General features: G+C 35.8%; 2 protein-coding genes across 9 annotated transcripts in view; both read left to right on the top strand.

Annotated features, from left to right (window-relative positions):
* Positions 1–3,135, top strand: part of LOC132905799 (spectrin beta chain) — a 39,816-nt gene extending 36,681 nt beyond the window's left edge. For all 8 annotated transcript variants that reach the window (XM_060957434.1, XM_060957435.1, XM_060957441.1 and 5 more), the window contains one exon: positions 668–3,135. In XM_060957434.1, coding sequence (XP_060813417.1) covers positions 668–671 — 4 coding nt within the window. In that variant the 3' untranslated portion in view covers positions 672–3,135. The remainder of the gene's footprint in view (positions 1–667) is intronic.
* A 1,698-nt stretch (positions 3,136–4,833) lies between these two features.
* Positions 4,834–17,211, top strand: LOC132905816 (sortilin-related receptor-like). Its single transcript, XM_060957475.1, has 10 exons — positions 4,834–5,125; positions 7,147–7,413; positions 7,552–7,713; positions 7,794–8,057; positions 8,147–8,412; positions 8,492–12,750; positions 12,835–13,088; positions 13,234–13,711; positions 14,007–14,216; positions 14,332–17,211. Exons 1-10 carry the CDS (start codon positions 4,865–4,867, stop codon positions 14,391–14,393), a joined length of 6,483 nt encoding a protein of 2,160 aa, XP_060813458.1. The 5' UTR covers positions 4,834–4,864; the 3' UTR covers positions 14,394–17,211.
* The last annotated feature ends 3,948 nt before the right edge of the window (positions 17,212–21,159 follow it).

Here is a 21,159-nt window from a genome sequence, read left to right as displayed (position 1 = left end):
CAGATAGTGTTATAGCACTCATTTAGCAGCATTAAAAGATATTTTGAGACGTAGTATTATTATTCCCATATATACAGGGTGACCTGTTTCAACCTGTCCATTTTACTATTTAAAAATTGTGTATTAGGTGAAATATTGAAATCAAATGTAATTATATTTCAAAGCAGATTTTCGAATCGTCTTTAGTCTTCGGACTAAACATTCAAAAAAGTGGAAAGGTAAAAAACAGGCTGCGCTATATTTCCTTATGGATACTTGATACACATTCTTGCTCAATATCGTGCGTATTCAATTTTAAAGAGGCTAGAGATCTTTAATTTTGTATACATTAGTTTACTATTAAAAAAACATGTAATAATATCTTAAATGTTATTTAAGGAATATCTTTTTGGATGAAGTTCGCTAGCTTAAAAGGAAACTTAAATCTTGATATATACATTTTTTCTTTTTCATTTCAATTTATAGAAATCTTAAAAAGTTGTTTAAGAATTTGTTTTTATTGATAATTTTATGAACTATAGAAAGAGAAATAAGACTAATTTAGCTCTACGCCTCGTGGATAAGAAATTACCATTGTTTTTTAAAGAAACACTACGCACACATGCCTTCTACGTAATACGCGTTAACATTTTTTAATTTAATGTTTGCTTTGTTTGCCAATTTTCAGCTAAACTGGAGCAGTGAAGTTCGGTATAAGCCGCTCAGCACAACACACACAGTTTAAAAGAAATGTTTCGTCGCTCTACGTGGTTAACAAATAAATAAAAAGGCAGCGCTGATTGTAAGAATTAGGAGACATACACGCGGACATGGTGTTTGGAAAAAAAAACGAGAAAGAAACAAAATCGAAGGAAGACTCGACTTATTATAAGACCCGTGTCGATTTTACGAAAAATGCCTACCATCTTCGATAACTATTCATCACGAAGAAAAAAAAAAAAAAAAAAAAGAAACTAATAGAAAATATTTAAGCAGCTGTCTGTATGTATTTAAAACATTTCACGCGCGTGTAGGCCATTTGAAGTCTTTAATTGCGTCTTTTTTAGTTTCTTCAAGGAATTTTCGGACACTTTGCAATATATCGCTAGTTGAGAAAGTGACACACAAACATACACACACATTCGATGTCCCACGTTAGCGTGATCGAGTTTACTTGGACATGGATATTAATTGTCAAAATTGATTGCCCATCTTTCTCGCATACTCGCATAGTGAACTGAGTACAAGTTTTAGATTTTGTAATTTAATACGTGGGCGTATCTTGCGTTTTGATATTATTTTACAATGTAGCCAAGGCAATCCTTCGTTTGTCTGTAATATTTAGTTGATATCACAGTTGATATCACAGTTACTGCGAAAGTTCTGCATATTATAAGTCAGATAAGAATTCGATTATAAAATTAATTCAGACTGTTCAGAATAAGCCAGTAGATCACATTTTCAAGCGATGACACGTAACGAATCGAATAACAGCAATGAAACGTAGCTCGATAAGTGATCTATTTTTTACAGTATATATTTGCTAATATTACTTCGGACAATTTTCTATGTTTCTACGAGTCGCGTAAATGCCATTTTTGAACAGACGTTCGTTGTTGAAGAGGAACTCGAGAAGCAATGCCTTATGAGATATAACTCTCGTTTAATTGAAAAGTATCTTCTAGCCCTTTTTATACTACATAGATAAAAATTTGTAGCAGCTTAGAGTGCTATAATGTTTCTATTTTAGAAGAAACTCTTATTAGAGCTTGTGCAGTAACTTGATACGCGTTGTTGCTCTCGTCTTAAGAAGGAAAGAAACGTTGTTCTTTAATTCATGATATCTGCCCTGTTTTATCTGTTTAAGCAGCTCAATCGATGCACGTGTTCATTTGTAAGGTCTTACACCGGTATATACACTTCCTCTCGCCCAGCACCTCTTTTTTTAATTTCGCGTTTCTCCGCAAACGATTCGTTTGCGTTTCGATGACTGCCATATATATATTTAAGCGGCACACTAACTTGGGACATGATACATATATAAATATATAAATAAATATATAAATATTATATATAAATATAAATATAAATTAGCTTTTAAAAAGAATTGTTAAATATATGCTACGCCCTAAGGGAATACGCATTGGAGGATTATAAAAAAAAAAGAAATGGAACACACATTGTTTAATAATTTAAAGAGTTTCCTCTTATATATGATCCCAAAATATCATGATTCGACGGAATTAAGAATAGAACGAAGAGATAATATTTAATTGTTCTTTATACGTGTTTCTGCGTGTGAGATGTAGTTTTTATCAAGTGAGCTTTTATCAACGAGAAGAATTGGGAATGGTATCGATTCCATTTGAAGCGTCTCGCTTGATAATAACTGATATCATATTCACGTTGCGATTTACGCGATTGTTAACTTTCGTATTCTTTATTATTTTCCTTTTGTCTTATCTTTTGACATTTTTAAATATTTATCACGGTTGTTCTTTGTTTCATATAGAGTGTAAGAATGGTTTAAGGTCGAAACTTAAGAACCGCGTTTTTGACCATCTTCTTCAGTGACGATTATTTAAGAACTGTTCATTTTTACTAAAAGCTGTCGCCCTATTTTCTGTTCAGATGTTGTCCATTTACAATGCGACTCATTTCAATCGACGTCGACTTGTTCCATTTTTCTTGGAATGCACTTTTTCTTGACGTGATAATAATCATATTTCTCTCAACGATACCTCTGAGTAGCACATGTTGGGAATACGTTTGTAAAACGTCTCATCTTTTTTACTATATATTGTACTGTGCGCTTCACTAATTTGTACATACGATCATGAGTAACGCAGTATACGCCTAGGCAAGAAGAACGAAACACAATAATTAACGATCTTAATCAAAAGAAGAAAGAAACATACAATGAAATCGATGACACCGTTCGCTTTTTTCTAGTTTAATGCATGTGCATTTAGTGGATATTTTTTAAACTATTTGGAGTCGCATTGCTACACTACACACAACTTAATATTTCATAGCTATGTGTTTTATATATAAATATAAATATATATATAAATATAAATACGAGATAACGAAGAACATTAAATTATAAGAAATAAAAATGATTATAATAGGAAATATATAATAATTGTAAAACTATCTAATAATTATAATTGTACGAAATGATCCTAAGAATATTTCCATCCTCGTCCATAAATCCTGATAATATTTTTAGATTAGAGATTAATAAGAAAAGAAGGAAGGCAAGATTATGATTTCATAATACCATTTTATCTTAGACAGTATATGCTTTAAATCTTTATATCTTTGTTTAGATCAATTTCAACTTTAAAAATTTGTTGTTTTCGTAAGATAAATTTTTTATGAAGTACAAAGTTACAAAATTATTGGCACAGTTGAAAATGACAGAAATTTTATTATTTGCTGTACATATATTTCGTATTCTATTTACGTATTTAGTAATTAGAAATGTAAAAAAACCTTTTTTTAATCATACGCTCTGCTTGAATAGATGTACCGAGAGCAGAGGGAGACCTTGATGGTGTCGCCAGGAAATGATAGTCATTATCTAATGTAGTTTTATTATTACATACATTTGAGAGTCGCCGATAAAAGTACTTACTTCCCCAACGATGACTTTCAATTTTATTACGAACCTTTTTTCCCATTGATAACTACGTTGACAATTATGCTCCAATTTATATTTAAATAATATTAGTTTGTAGTCAGTAAAATTTACGAGTGTCTTAATTTCGTTTTAATTGTTTGTAATTGTAATTGTTTTGAATATAACTATTGTTTATATATTTATTAATTTACACAAATTAGATGCATTGATAAAAATACTGTTGTTATTCAAAATAGTGCGTTAACAATATCGAATGATTTTTAAAAATTGTTACCAAACAATTTAAACTTAAACGTGTTCCAAAACGCAGTCAATAATCGCCACGAGGTATGGTCGTGTCCTCAACGCGCGACATCTTCCTTGTTGCAGGTTTTATTTATTATATAGAAGATGGAATTGTACAAAGTTTAAAAGAACTTCAAGATATTACTTTTTTTTTTTATTTTTACACTAATTTAATATTATGGATTCTTATCTTGCAAAAACTTTCGAGATCATTCTGTTTAAAGATAAATATACAAATGATGAAAGGCGCATGCGCGTTAAGACGCATTATATTAGACATGCAGTTCTTCATCTTGATATACTCTACATAAATACACACATTGTCGTAATATATAATATATATATACATACACACATATATATAAGGTGTTTCATGCAACGAGGTCAAACTACAGCCCGCTAGAAAATATAAACATTTTTTTAGGGAGTATTATGATGCTTATACGTCGAAAATTTATTAGCATAGAAAACATTTTAACTTTAATTCTGAAGTGCAGAACTGACCGTACGAATGACAAGGAAAGATGTGACGCAGTAGCCTTACATTTATTCTAATTTATTTCCTTCTCTTTCATATGATAAATTTCATGAAACGAAATATTTTTTAAGATAATTATATTCATACACGATTAATATAATACACTCTCTATACATATTATATATATTATATAAAACAAACTCATTCATTGATATATACAAAACTTTAAATTGCATTTTAAAAAATAGGGGTAACCTTACAGTTCTCAAAACTACTCAACTTTCACACTAAATGTGTAAATACTTAGATGATTAGGTCATGATTCACTCGAAACTACTCAATTTTACCTAATGAAACTTTTTTTCTACCCTCCATCATTTCAGAATTATAGTCTGGTTCAGTTACTCGAGACACCCTGTATATCTAGTTATATATATTTGTACATGCCATGATAAAAGAAAGTCAGTCTGAGCAAGATGGCCGGCCGGACGACTTCGGTCTTCTATTATTCTGCATTTATTTTACATTTTATGTTGTTAACGAGTTTTAATAACGGACAGAGATTCGGTGAAAAAGCGAAAACCCTTCACATTACCGAGGACTATGAATCTTATGGTTATAGACAGCCTCTTGTCATAAATCGGGATGATTATTCCGATGTCAGGGAAACGTCAGCTAGTCGAACGCGTAGGGACGTTCCGCTATTTCCAAATAACAATCCAAACATCACAACGAAGGTACGATATTATATTTTAATATTTTACCAACGATCTGTTTCTTTTGATCCAGTTCGCGCAACGGCAATGCCATCGATTTATTTCCCGCATAAGATAGGTTGTTTTTGTTCTCTTATCATTCCTTGTGCATACTTGTTACTCGCCGATAAGGTGCGTTTTTAGAATTTTATGCGGCAGCTAATAAGGCCGGCATACATAGCGCTGCCTTTGTGCTTTCAACAGCGGAGAACGTAATTGCCGTATTATGTCCCTTCCGGACTAAATTTAATCAATCTTGACGAAACGGAGTAACGCGTCATGGTTGTTCTGTTATTGACACGCAGAGGTCAGTAACCGCTCTATCCGTCTCCTTTATTTTCTGTGATGGATTCTCATCTTTTTCCTCCATTTTTCATTTTTCTATTTCCTTTTTAGCGATCGACCGAACTCCATATTTCAAATAAAGCACTCCATTGATTGTTATCGAAAAACCACGGTTTTTTGTTCGTCTTGTATCGTATCAGCTGAACAGTGTCTACTGATGAATTGCTCCAATTGAAATCAATGACATGTTTCATATTTATCATATTGTGTGCTCATGAATTGGAAATAAGGTTGTCCGACGAAAAGAATACCTAGTACGACATTGCGCTCTATATTTAGCTAAATCGAAACCGTAGAAATCATTGTTATTACAATTGGTAGCAATTTTCTTTTCCTTTGTTTGTAGTGGCTTGTCTTATCGTATTCGATAATTATTGAATTCGATAGAAGTGTACTTTGACTTCTTTTCTCGAAACTATTTTTCGTATGTTTTACGTAAAACCTATTCGAAATGTTTTCGCGAAATATACGGCGTGATAAATAACATGAAATAGCGCAGTTTTATTTTCCCTCAAGGACAGACATTTATATTAAAAAATATGGAATGTTCTGATGATACATAGCGTTTAAGCAGCGTGTGACAGTTACTCATAGGTAATACGTGTCATTCCAGCGAATGCAATTAAATCCAAAGTAAGATTACAGACTAAAGTATTTGAGTAGATGACAACAAAAGAATACATATGTATTATATTAGTCAGTTAAGTTGATAAAATAAACTATATGAAAAAAGCCTACGGCATTAGTCACTCGTATTAGCAGCTAAAATTTCAATATTTATAAATACTTTTTTAATTATGTACGAATTAAATCACGAATTTATATTACATATTTATCTTTTATCACGAACTCCATCTAGGGATTCAATTACTTAATAGAATAATAATTATAATAAAACTCGAGGTTTCTAATCTGGAATTTTCTAATGAATTAAAAAAAGGAAAAGTAATATTCTTTTTATATTTATATATGTTCTAATATATAATTCATTATATTAATTATTTATGTTAATCGAAATTATTTCAAAATGAAGTTAAATAAATATTTTGTTCGCAAGAAAATAATATTTTATGATCAGTAATATGTACAGAATAGATGTTAAATTAGTGAATAAATATTGGCAACGATTTTTCAGAAATTCCTTTCACTTTTTTTCACATGTGTAATGTAACCACACTGCAGAAATCCTTGAAGTTATTTAAGACCGGGGGAAGAGAAAAATAAAAAATTACTTCGTACATTTTAGAGCTTACGATGCGAGCCGACGATATCTCTATGGTTCAAAACTTGTACAATTGTACAGAATTATTGTACAATTCGTCGTAATAAATTAACGATTCATCGCTTATCCATCACGTCGTGTTAATATATTAGACAATCTATAGTTTCTTATTAGAATCGTTACATCGTAAAAATTTTCCTGTATGTATTTTCACAGTAAGAAGTACGCAATCTTTTTCCATGAAGTGCAATATGTAATACATTTGACCTTCATTCAATCTTTACTGAATGGAGAAAAAATTTTATACTACATTTTTTTATATTTATCATATTTGTACTTTTCAGCTTATCCCTATCTTTATCTATGTTGTGACTGATGATATCTCTGATAATTTCACATTGGGAATTAATGTTTCAACTTTTTCTTTTCCCCGCAGATCAATGCTTTAAATGATTCCCATCAGCAGTTGATAGTTCACTGGGTAGGAGAAAGATCCAATGTGATAATATGCTTGGCAAGGGATAGTACACCAGTGATGAAATTGCAGAGCAGCACAGCTCCAACACCAACTAATCCTAGTGCTGTGTATATAAGTTATGATTATGGTGACACGTTTGTCAATATAACTGAAAAATTTCGAATTGGAGATGATCAGTATGCTACCCTGGACAAGTTTACCAATCATCCAAAATATTACAGATTTGTAAGCTCATATTTCATTAGTATCATCTTGTAATTTTCATTTATAGTTGCAGAATTCATAATTATTTTATTATTATTTTAGTTTAATTTTCATTCCACTCAATTTATCGTTTTAACATGATTCAACGTTTTTTTCCAGTGTATCTTTGTGGACAGTACACACAAGTTACTTTTCATTACACCAGATAATGGAGAAATGATAAATAAGGTGCGAGTACGATTTCATCCTAGTGAAATCTCGTTTTATGAAATGGACGTTGATATTGTCCTTGCTTTGGACAAAGTCAGTCCTGTGCCCAATGTAAGTTTTGATACTCTTCCATTAAAAGTAATTTTCAGTTTAGAAAAATAATTCTTATGCTTCTATTATATTGGTTTCAGCTATGGTTATCATCGAACACTGGTTTCACGTGGATGATATTGCGTCCTTACGTAAAAGCATTTTTCTGGTCGCCCGCACCGGCTTTGATCATCGAACGCATGCATTCTGATGGAAGAAATACCGTTTACCAGATTGACTTGCAGAATAATTTACTAAAGGACTCAGTGACTCGCTTGATCGGACCGTCGACAGTGATTATCTCAGAAGTGGAAGATTTTCAAATTAGAGGAGATTACAGATTTGCTACTTCAAAGAAAATGAAGGCACGTAATAAATCAAGCTTATAAAATTTTATGCTGTATATATCTTAACCGGATATACATTGCGAATAAACAAAATTTTTGCTTCGCAGAACGGAACGGAGCATTTGGATCTTTTCGTATCTTACAAGAACTTTAGCTTCGTCAAGGCCGAGTTTAATACGCCTTTGCCAATTAAGAATTATCATATAGTCGATGTTTCACATAACAGAGTTTTTGTTACGGCTTCTCACGATGAAACGCATGTCAATCTTTATATATCAGAAATTATAGATGAGAAGATGGCTACGTTCACATTATCGCTCGAGGGAATTTTTACGTTTTTCCCGAACAGTACCTGGAAAGACAGTTGGCTAAAGTAATTATCTCAATTTATCTCAAGCAAACAATTAGAAGGATAAGGAACGAATGACCAATTCGTATGTGATTTTTTCCAGTGACGTAGCGGATGAAGCATTTACCGATCTGTACAAAGTAGAAGGTCTCCGTGGCATTTATATAGCGTCGCAAGTAAAAGGAGCACCAAAATCAGGTTCTATTGGACTCGAGCATTTAGTTTCCGTGATAACATTCGATCATGGTGCGACATGGAACAGTATAAAACCACCTACTGCCAATTACGAAGGTTTCTACATACACTGCGCTAAGAATTGTTCGTTGCAGTTGAGCCAACGTTTCAGTCAGCTATATCCCGTGACAAGATCGGTATCTATTATGAGTTCGAAGTCTGCTCCTGGTATTATAATGGCTACAGGAGTGATAGGGCCAAATCTTAAAGGTCATCCTTCTCTGTATGTATCGAGAGATGCTGGCCTTACTTGGAAACAGATCCTCAAGGACTACTACTTCTTTAACATGGGAGACCATGGTGGTCTGTTGGTTGCCGTTAAGTACTTCAAGTCACGCGGAGAAACCAAAGACATTTCTTACTCTACTGACGAAGGGGAGACTTGGCATTCGTACGAATTCAATCAGAAAATGTTGCGCGTGTACGGACTGATGACCGAACCAGGGGAAAATACTACAGTTTTCACGATGTTCGGTTCAGGTAGTGGCCAGCATCAGTGGCTAATAATCAAGGTTGATCTGAGGAACGCGTTCGAAAGAGATTGTACCAAGGATGATTTTAAATTCTGGTCACCGACGAGTACCGATCAACCGGTGATGGCTTGCGTGTTAGGCCGGAAAGACGTCTATCAAAGAAGAGCACTGAAAGCTAATTGTTACACGGGGATGGATTATGATCGACCAATAAAGACGGAAATATGCGGATGCGATTTTAACGATTATCAGTGCGACTTTGGCTTCGTACGAACTGGAAATCCTTATCACTGTATCAGAGATAAATCCATGACTCTCTATGACCCTTATGCTGTACCGAATACCTGTGAACCTGGCGCATTTTATAATCGAACAAAGGGTTATATAAAGATAGCCGATGATGAATGCATAGGTGGCTTAGCGCGAAATTTCGAACCGGACGAGATTCCATGCCCTATACAGGAAAAACCTGGATTCTTATTGGTAGCTCAACGTGAGCATATTTCGCGAATCAATTTATTAGACGAGAAATTGGTAACACTACCTATTCACGATTTAAAGAACGTTATAGCGATCGAGTTCGACATGAGAAACAATTGTCTGTACTGGGCGGATATTGTCAATGACACTGTGGGTAGACAATGTTTCCAAGATGGTGTAAGTTTCCCCGAAATTCTAGTAGAGACTGATTTAAGTTCCATAGAAGGAATGGCTCTCGATTGGGTCTCTAATCTTCTGTATATCGTTGACGGCGTTAAAATGAGGATTCAGGTGATCAGGACAGACATTTCTACCATGGGAAGAATGCGAAGGACCATCCTAGGACCCAATAACTTGCAGAAACCTAGGGGAATAGCTGTTCATCCAATGAATGGGTATATGTTTTGGACCGATTGGGCTCCGGGAAATGCTTCTGTATCGAGAGCCAATCTGGATGGAACGAATGTGAAGAGATTGTTTGTGGAACCAAATGTCGAATGGCCAAATGGAATAACTATCGATCATATAGCAGAACGGATCTACTGGGTGGACGCCAGGCAGGATTACATCGGATCTAGCGACTTCGATGGAAAGAAACTCAAGAAAGTGATCTCTAAAAGTGACAAAGTGTCACATCCGTTCGCCATAGCAGTATTCAAGGACAACATGTATTGGGATGATTGGAAGCAATCTATGATATTCGTCGCAGATAAAGATCATGGTTTCGGCATCACTTCTATCATAGGCCAATTACCTGGTCTGATGGATCTCAAAGTATTTGCGCACAGCATTCAACAAGGCACCAACGCTTGCGTTAATAATACTTGCTCGCATATTTGTGTCGGAGCACCTCGTGGTGGTTATGTTTGTCTTTGTCCTGATGGAATGGAAATGATCAATGGCAAGTGTATGTGCCCAGGAGGAATCACCCCGTTCGCCAATTCCACATGTCCCAGAGTAGCCAGTACGTGTGCCCCAAATCAATTCGCTTGCGCTAATGAAGTATGTATTCCGTCATCGTGGCGGTGCGATCGGGACAATGATTGTGGAGACAATTCGGATGAGGTCGGTTGCACGTCACAACACACCACGTGTATGCCAAACTTCGAGTGTGATGACAACAGATGTATCTCGAAGCACTGGGTCTGCGACTTCGATCACGACTGTAAGGACGGTAAAGACGAGATGAATTGCAACTATCCGCAATGTACGGAATCACAGTTCAGGTGCGCAAACGGTAGATGCATATCACACAGATGGCGTTGCGACAATGAGAACGATTGCCGAGACGGTTCCGATGAGAAGAACTGCAGCAAGAAGGTATTCCCTGGCACATGTAGATCCGACGAGTTCCTTTGCAAGACAGACGGAAGTTGTATCCCAGCTAGTTGGAAGTGCGACGGTGAACCAGACTGTGAAGACGGAGGAGACGAGAATGAATGTAGCGAGATGGTCTGCGAACAGTGGCAGTTCACGTGCAATTTGTCGCATACTAAATATCGTTGCATATACAGTTCATGGCTTTGCGACGGGGACAAAGACTGCGCCGATGGGTCTGACGAGGTTAACTGTACCACTCAGCAACCACCGTCATTGGCACCAATTTTCCCTAACAGCCCTTGCAATAATTGGATGTTTATGTGCAATAACAAGAAGTGCGTGCCATACTGGTGGAAATGTGACAGCGTAGACGACTGTGGAGACGACTCGGATGAGATGGGTTGTGGTAACGAGGATGTCGAGGAATGGACGGAGATATATCCTACGGAACAGGCTAAGGTTTGTCGGGAACATCAATTCCAGTGCTTGAATGGCGATTGTATACAAGATTCGTGGGTTTGCGATGGCTCCAGTGATTGTACTTCTGGCGAGGATGAGCTGCACTGTGGGGACAGTGATCAGCCTTCCTGCAGAGAAGATCAATTCACGTGTCGCATGGACGGCGCGTGTATTCCCATAAGGAGCGTTTGTAACGGCGTGGAGGAATGTCCAGACGGTAGCGACGAGTTAGGTTGCTCCGGAGAACAGCACTCCAGCCCGGCAGCCACGCCATCTTGTTTCTTTGGCTTGTTTCCATGCGACGAGATACGATGCTTCCCTCTGGCATCGTACTGTGATGGTAAACAAGATTGCGTAGATGGTTTCGACGAGAGCAATTGCGAGAAGAATAGTTCCCGTGTTTACCAGGTGCTTGTGATGGGAGTGGACGAGCGATCGGTCACTGCTACCAGTTTGTTCCTATATTGGTGGATGCCATTGCCCACCAACGTCAGTTTCGAGTTTCTACCTTCGATAGCGTACGCTGTACCTGGAGCGAATTGGACCAATGCTAGCCACTGGATCGAAGAAATGGAGTATCAATTTAACAATCTTAAACCATATACTCGTTACAACATGACAGTTCACGTTAGAATAAAGGGCCAGACCACGTCATTCCCGCCAGCCAAATATTTAATCGCTACTACGGGCGAAGGTGTCCCATCAGAACCTTGGAACGTCACCGTGACTCAGAAAAATGGAACCACTGTAGAGGTCACCTGGAAACCACCTCTGCATCCGAATGGACCTATTACCGGTTACGAAGGATTCGTAACGCCACCTATACCACCTGTACGGTTCTTCAGGCAAAAGACTTCCGCTTTATTAGACATGCCATTCGAGGCAGGAAAGAATTATTCATTCTGGGTAATAGCAAAGAACAAGGAACGAGAGTCTGCCTCGTCCAACGTGGCAATTTTAATCTTTGATGGATCCACTAATATCGACAATATCGAGGATCTTAAAGTGGAGGCGGTCTCCAATCACTCAGCGATTCTGTCATGGAAGAAGATAAAAGATGTTACCTATGTCATTACTCCGAGAGGTCCGACGAAATACCCTGTACTACCGCCGACTTTCAACACGGAGAATCGCGTGGAGATACTGAATCTGGCTCCAGGAACTATGTATAATTTTGAAGTCGGTGCCAAGAGGAAGAACTACGTTGGCAAGACAAAGACTGTTACTGCATACACGCATGGCACTCCTTTGCCGACTGTCACGAACCTGGTTGCGCAATTATTGAAACCGCACGGAACGTCGGTAAAGCTTACTTGGGATCCGCCCAAAAGTACCAGGAAAATCAAGTGGCAGTATGGAATTCATTATGCAGTGAAAATGAAGGAATTTTTCCAAAGTAATAGTCTTGTAATGTAAATCATAGACATGGAACGATCGGCAATTATTTGAATCATTAGTTGAAAATTAATTGTATTTTCAGAATATAGGTATTTAACGACAAACCTGTCAGCGACTATCAAAGAACTGGAAGCCTGTGAGTCTTATGTGTTTGCGGTGGGCGTGAATGGAGATTATGGCGCTGGGCCATTGAGTCAACCAGTCTCAGTATTTACTCATTTCAATCAACGGGCTCCGCCAAAGAAACTAAAAGTTATTCCAACAGAGAGACTCGATACCATAATTATTTCTTGGTGCGCAAGTTGTCCTAACATCGACGAGCCAATTAGATATACGGTGAATAAGAAATTTCAACGATATGAATTATTGCAGTATATCTTTCCCTTGAACTGAAAGAATATTTTTGCTATATCTTAAAATTAATTTGGAAAAACTACCCAAGTATTCGTTTGTTTGAAAGTTATTACTTTTAAAATTACAGATCACCGTAACAGAATCGACGCTCAAAAAGCATTTTGTAGTGACTTTGCCAGCGACGAAGGAATTTGTTATGAAGCATACGTTCAACTCGATTAAACACGGCGGCAAGTATCAAATAACGATATCCACGGATGTCGAGAACGCTCTACCCAGTCAACCGGTTTTCTACACGGCACCAGACATTCCACCTCCTCATCAAGTGAAGGTTCTGTATGACGAACAGCGCTTTGTTGTTTATTGGCAAGAACACGATTTACCAGACGCTATGAGAGACGAGAAGTATCATTACGAGGTTTTGGTGGTGGAAGGATCGCACGTAATGAACGATTCGATCGCCAAGATATATAAAAGCGATCAGCCACCGTATATATACAAAGATGTGAAACCGGATACCATTTACTCATTTGCTATTCGTTTAGTCACTGAGGAAGGCTACCAGAGTCCTCTGAGCGAAGTGTTTAGCACCGTACACAGTGCGGGTAGTTATAGTCGTTGATTCTAATAACAAACTACCGTAAACTTTACTTTTACATATAAGCTTAAAAAATGCGATATTTAAAATATGGGGCACCTCACCGATTTCGCCGAGTGTTAAAATATGTTGTTGTATTCGGTTTGTAATATATTCATTTCGTATGATTATCATATTTCAAATGACTTATTCAATATCGGCGAGGTGTCACTGTTATTAAATAATTACCAAAAAATTATCTAACAAATATTAATTCAATTTTAAGCAATTTAGTGTAATTAATAAGAAATTAATCTTTCTAGAAGTATCATCGTTACCAGTGACTATAGATACGGCTAACATTATATCGTATGCGATAACAACCTTTTTCCTGATCTTTGCTTTGGGATCTGCGTTGGCATACTTTATCGTTAGACACAGAAGATTACCCAATAGTTTCACACAATTTGCTAATAGCCACTACGATACTAGACGCGGGCAGGCCACCTTCCCCGGTACCACAGACGGCTTAGGTGAGTCTACAATCCATTTAACAGTATAATTTAATGCAGTATAATTTAAATTGTTGATAACATTTATCCAAGAAAATGTAAGATATTCAAAATTTCCAATTTTTTGTAATTTCAGAAGAAGAAGACAGTCCCGTGATCCGAGGTTTCTCCGATGACGAGCCATTAGTAATAGCATAAGCTCGCGAAAAGTATCACACATAACAACATAACACTCTCACACTACGAAGTATAAACAGGTACATTACACTCTCTCTCTCTATATATATATAGAATATATATTATATATATATATAGAATTCGTATTATATATATACATATATATAAAATATAAGTATATATAATAATTAAATATTAGGAGAAATGTGCCAACACACTATTGATACGAAAAAGTTCAAGATAAGAGACGACCTGGTCATAAAAGTAGAAAGCTTTTATGAAAGTGGCTCAAGACTGACATACACACACACGTATACGCACGCGTATACACACACATGTACACAATACTCGTAGAAAGTAAACCAAGATTGATCGAGAGCTCTTCGGAACACTTACATGAAAGGTTTGTGACTACAACGTGAGAAAAAAATATCACATGACCCTCTGTTTGTAGAGTACTATTATACGTGTACATGTTATATACATAGATTTGATTAAGTATACGGATGATTAAGTTTACGTCATACCGGTGGGCCATAAGATAAAGATGGAAACTGTTGTTTGTTTAATATCTATATAAAGGTAAGACAAAAAGATGCGAGAGTAAGAAATGACAAGAGGTAGAAAAAAATGAAAGAGAATTTGTATATATTGGAAATATTTTGTAACTGCCCAACAATTTTAAGCTTTTTCGAAAGATGCCATATATGACATTTACTATTGCATTTGTACTATATGTATAATGAGAGAAAATCGTTTCATAATTTGATTAATGCTTTTATTATACGGTTTGCGTTACTTTTTTTTATTTTCTATGATATAACATCGTGTAAGGCTCGTTTTCTCAAACGCGGAGTTCCAGTCTCTCAATCAACGCAAAATATTTTGTCCCATTATACAGCAATTACTGTCAGAAAATTAGAGGCTACTTTTATAACGAAATCATACAGCAACTATGCGACAAAATCAGAGGCTACTTTCGCATTTGAAATACTCGTTATTAGCTCCGCTGTTTTGTAATAAATCCTTTTTCTTCTCTTTGTATACACACGACGTTAACACGAATGAGCTTGTTCATAGTGATGATTAATATAATATGATCGTATACGTTTACAAAACAGTCAGGACAAAAGCTTGTGACGATGGTGAAAGTTCCGTTAGCGATAGAAAAGACAAAAAAAAATAGAAAGACGAAAAGAATGAGAATAATAATGGTTGTGTCTTCGCATTAGAACAATTTGTGATCGAGAAGCATTTACTTTTAAATGATTGTGGTCGCTACAGTCCGATGAAAAGAAAGAAAAAGAAGTAAAGAGAAGCCAGTTTGGATCGTTACAAGGCAGGCAGGGTTATAGATGGCACTATTAGATGCATGCGAAACTCGAAATATGTGCTGCTTATTTTTAACTATTTTTTTTAGTGGAGATGTTATGTAAACGGAAGTCATGGTAACACGATTATGAAATTACCTGTGCTATCATAGATTTGTAAATAACGAATACTTGTTACTCGATCAGCTAAAAAGAGAGAAAGAGAGAAAGAGAGAGAGAAAAAGTGTGAAAGAAGAGAGAAAATATGTATCTTGAAAACATGTTCGGCTTTTTTACGCGATAAAGCCGAAGATTTAGTATAAGCACGTAAGCTTGTCATTTTTTTAATTTTCGAGGTTGTCTTAAGTAAATTTTCTATTTCATTCCAATGAAATGAATCTGTGAACACTGTATAATTTTTCAGAAGTAAGATTAAGATCAATTTTTGTTTGGTGCACAGAGTGTTGGAAGAAGGTAGTTTAGAAATTAAGAAATCAGTAGCGAAGAGCATTATTAAATGGATAATTTCATCGTTATATTCTTTAACAAGTAGTAATCTTATTTTTACGAAGCATGATATTATTAATAATGTTATAGTATTGTTAATATTATAGTATCAATAACAATATTAATATGAAATTTAACATTAATTTAATACTTTTTTAATCTTAGTAGTACTATGAAGATTTAACAGATTTAACATTACCTCTTTTCACATCCTGTGCAGAATTCTTTTACGAAATTCTCTCGGATCATTTTACAAGAAGACTTTGCATCGAATCTTTTTTCAAACGATTCTTTGATGATTTAATGCTCAACAGAGACAAGACGCGAAATACGTGGATAAGTTACTCGTCATCACCTAGGTTCGTGTGAACAAGGAGTGTTCTAGCAATACTATCGAGATCTATTCTATCTATTGTAAACACACAAAAATCAAGGTTTATGTTAATCGAGGTCCGTTTACATTAATCTCAAGTGCACTGTTCTGAAAATTTTCGTAATCGTAACACGACAATATTTTATATTCTAAACTCGCTATCGTTAGCTATTTATCGAGATTGCGAAATGATTTTACAGTCATGGCCTTTTCGAACACGTGTCATTTTTAAAAGAGATATTCTCGATGTTTTTTATATTTCCCGTCTTGACTATGATATTCGTTCGGTAATCGATTAAGCATTTTTAAACAACAATAAAAGACAATTAAATAAAAAGACAAAAAAAGATATATCACTGTGTAAAACGACGAAAGATTGCCGGATCGAGTGCTTCGAGATTAAAAAAAGAAGAAGGATTCCAGCAAATTATGTTCTCGTTTGTTTGCTGCGATAACATGCGTGACGCGAAACAAAAGAGTGGAGAGAGCGAAATATTTCGCGAGAGCGACGACGTCGAAAGAAACGTAGGTTGTATGTGTAAATCTCAAGGGTTATATAGGAATATAACAGTGATATATACATAATATATAAATATCTATCCGTATACATATAATATATTTGCGTGTAAATAAATGAATTTAAAGCATATGATTATGGTAATCTTATTTTACTAATTTTGTACCATTATTCCTTTCCATCTGAGGTAAACAAACGATGATATTAAATTATAAAAGATGTGAAAATTTCATCTTTTCAATTTTTAAACGTGGCAATCACCGTTCATTTCTTTTCTTTTTTATTTCCAATACAACGGACAATTTGAAATACACCGACGGAGAAAAGAAATTATTAAAAAATTGCTATTTGTATTCGAATATTAAGAACTTTTTTACTGTATACATTTCTTACTATGTTTTTAACAATTATTAAAATAGTTCTGCGTCTTAGTATCTCAACTAAATTAATATCTACCAATAGGGAAACGAAGAAATAATTTTCGATACAGACATTTCTATCTGAAGACTGGTTCTCGGGTAATTTGTAAAACGAGTTTGTCGTCGCTCTACTTTTTTTGGCAATGCAACGGAGTGGTAACGTTTCCGCCGATTGTCAAACTCTCTAACCAAACTTCCGTTCTCCATTTCAGCCGGAAACGATGAAATTACCAAAATCAGTAAAGAAACTACAATACATGTTTCTTCAATTAACGAAACGTTAGTTTCAGTGTACTATTTCGTATACAATAGAAATTATAAGAAGAACCTAATTATCAGGAATGATATTCTAAGAAAGATACAATATACACAAATATCAACTCGATTAACTTTTACTACTTTGAACCCACCATACGATGTTTATCCTGTAATTATCTAATTTTGATTAAACTATAAGCCAGTGATCATTCGCTTCTGACGCTATTAATGGAACGTCTATCTAGAATTATTATCCAAAAAAGTTGACAAATTCGATAGAGGTCATATAAGGTCCATTATTAAATAACGAAAGATATCTTTCTGGATTTTTAAAACAGAAAATAAGATAAACCGACGACTGCTTCGATTTACCCAAAAAGCAATTTCATCTTCGATCAGCTTCGAACTTTCACCAAACTCGTATACACGTGTGATTTCGAAGATGAAATAAAAGCAAATATAAATTGGCGTTAGAAAATGTGTCTCCTCGCGAATCCTCCTAGATACAGCAACTACTAGGTCGTCCGAAAAGTTTCTTTCGTTTCATAAGGAAATGATGGATGCACAACATTTTCCATTTTATATTATTTTATCGAATTACGTATGAATAAATACAAATAAATATAAATAAAGATCACAACGTTCGACGGATTAGGTTTCATGTTTGTATAAAGATGCGTCGTTGTAAAACGCGTGTCTGTAAAAGGAAGACACTTCTCGGACAAGCTAACAAATCCAGAAATTGGATTAAATCGAATGAAACGTAGATCAGAGTCGTTTGTCTCCGCTTAAAAGCTTGCGCTTTTGTTCGACGTATGGAGGAGTTTCGAAAATTCAACATTGGCATCGCGTTCGATGCGTCGTTACGCTACGGGACGCCTGTGAACATGGCAGAAATCTGGGCTACGCACGTGCAAATGTACCGTAATAATAATTGTTTCCTTAATTACAGCCACGGCGTATGATTATGCGTACGGTTCGTTCGTCGCGTTCTTTTTCACGAAGATCGCGCCGCTGCTAGAAAAATTGGTTCCTTCGGAACCGTTTCGACGACGTACGGATGCTGGCAATGATTCATCGAGATCAGTTAACGTGTCTCTTTGAAATTGCGCGTGAAAGTACGACGGGTTTGCAGCGATGAGATCATCGAGAGGTGAAGCATGGAATCGCGTGCGTGACCATGTGGTTCGCGTTAAAATTCCCAGTCTTTTCGTAGTATTTTCTCGTCGATGAACGAATTGAAGTGACGTTGCAAGCGATTCGAGGGCTTTGTGTCGGGAAATATGCGACCAAGCGTTGGTTAGCATAGGACGATAATCGAAGCGAAAATGTTCATGGATTTATGGTTTTACGGTGCTAGAATACAGAGAACGCATATAATATGGAAAAATAAGGAAAGTATCGAAACGAAAGTGATCGACTTGTGACGATATTTAAGAAATGAAATCGATCTTTATCTAAGTTCTATTCCTTTAGTCATGAAGTTAATGGAAATATAAATTTGCACGGAGATTCGTAGTCTAGTGATCATAATTTGTAGTGTGAATGTGTCAAGTGTGCGCAGGTTTTTTAATTTTTAATTGGACAGTATTAGTTGTAATAAGATGTAGAGATGTTATATTCATGGGAAGCTGTTTCATTTGAAATTCCATTTAATTTCAACTTAGTTAACACCTTTAATTAATAAATAACACCTCCGACTCGTAGTTGGTCATTTGCAAAGTGTAATTGCCACTTGATAAAATAATTACGTATCCGTCACGCCTTATACAGGCAAGATAATAGCGATCAACGAACAATTTAAGTACACAATATCTATATTCATGACGTACGAGCAAATCGTTGTGTAATTCGTGTAAGACTTGTTCGAAGAATTATTTGAACCGTCGGTGTTAAATTGAAGCAAAGTAACAGTAACCTGCCGGTGATATTAAAACGGCACGAACAATTTCGAGGCAGTGAAAAAATTGTGTGTTGAAGATAGAAAATTCATAGTTTTCTTCAATTACACGCATTTCAATTACACCACACATATAATTTACAAGTTACATTGTAATATAATTAATAATTTCCAATCGTCCGAAATCGTAGCACGTGCATCGATCGTTAAAAAAAGAAAAAAAAAGTTAAATCAAAATTCAGGTGGAAATGAACTGAGATACACATTCGAAGCGGTTGAAGGATTTTTAGCGATAAAATGTAAATTACGAGCAGAACGCTGAGATTCGCAATGTCTCTACTGTTGCGCTGACATCGTTCCCTATCCTGGTATTAAAATCACTCTGAACTCCGAACCATGCGTTTCCTGATATGCCTAACGCTATATGCTATGCTATAAAAATAGATCGAGCGCCTTACGTCAGTTCTTTTCCTTTCCCTCTTCTTCTTCTTTTTTCTATTTTCATAAAAAAATGCCTCCAAAAATTGCGATCTTGTTGCGAAAAAATGTGCATAGAAACATCGATAGCGATTATCAAAAGACTAATTATTTTACGATCGACTTTAACCATCACAATCGTCATAGATATCCGCGCTAATTGGTATTCGAGTTACGATTAAGTTGTAATTGCGTCTAGTTATTATAATTTTATTTGTTTTCACAATTCTTCTGGTTCGAGAGTTCACTGTAGAATGTTCATTATCTTCTTTTACACTCTATTACCGTCATTTATCGACTTGTCTCTCTGTTATTTTTACCCGTACACTGTTCCCGTTTTACTTTTAAAATTCCGTTCAGATGATCCGACAGTTTTTCCCCGTTTCTTACGTTCGTATTCTAGTTGATTATTATTTCGCTGCAATTTCATTTATTATACTTATTATCCATCGATAACGAGCATCGAGAAAATCGCAAATGATCGTAGACGGGCTCGTTAACGCGGCAACTAGACGATCGGAATCCTATCGAGAAAATGGAACGAGTTTCAGTTGTAAAACGATCGACCAGGAGCCATGAATTTAATTGCTGAGCAAATAGCTGCGCACTGGAGAACAATGGGCCGTTCGATGCGAACAGTTACGGGAAATTAGCCCGTTAACATAGCGGATTAACATGTTACAACGTTAAAGTGTTAGCGCTTACAGCGAACGACAGGCACCTCGCGCTTCACTCGAGTTTCCCGGCTTCGATACAAATCGTTTCAAAGCTTTCCTTAATTGAACGCGCGGCTGTGAATTAAAGCGAAACGTTAACACGTCGGAAGTTGTCTTTCCTGGCAGCGAAGGAGAGAGAAAGGCAGAAGAAAGTATCGTCGAATTTTAAGCATCTTTTCGTATCTTGCGTTATGATACAGCGAGTATCTTGATTTTATCGTTGCTTGTGTTAAGATGGAGAACAGGAAGCGATCTCGAACGCGGCTACAGGAAGAAAGTTGTATATTTAAATGAAATAATAAGGAACGGT

The sequence above is a fragment of the Bombus pascuorum genome, chromosome 4 (assembly GCF_905332965.1).
Source record: "Bombus pascuorum chromosome 4, iyBomPasc1.1, whole genome shotgun sequence".
Classification (NCBI taxonomy): Eukaryota; Metazoa; Arthropoda; class Insecta; order Hymenoptera; family Apidae; genus Bombus; species Bombus pascuorum.
The sequence above is the reverse complement of the archived record's forward strand: the minus strand, read 5'-3'. Positions and strand labels throughout refer to the sequence as shown.

What these genes read in the sequence shown, in the direction of transcription:
- LOC132905816 (XM_060957475.1), top strand. Translation starts at nt 4,865, where the DNA reads ATGGCCGGCCGGACGACTTCGGTCTTCTATTATTCTGCATTTATTTTA. An exon ending in TGGAAAGACAGTTGGCTAAA is followed by an intron (nt 8,413 to 8,491) that starts GTAATTATCTCA and finishes GATTTTTTCCAG; the next exon opens with TGACGTAGCGGATGAAGCAT. An exon ending in ACGAGCCAATTAGATATACG is followed by an intron (nt 13,089 to 13,233) that starts GTGAATAAGAAA and finishes TTAAAATTACAG; the next exon opens with ATCACCGTAACAGAATCGAC.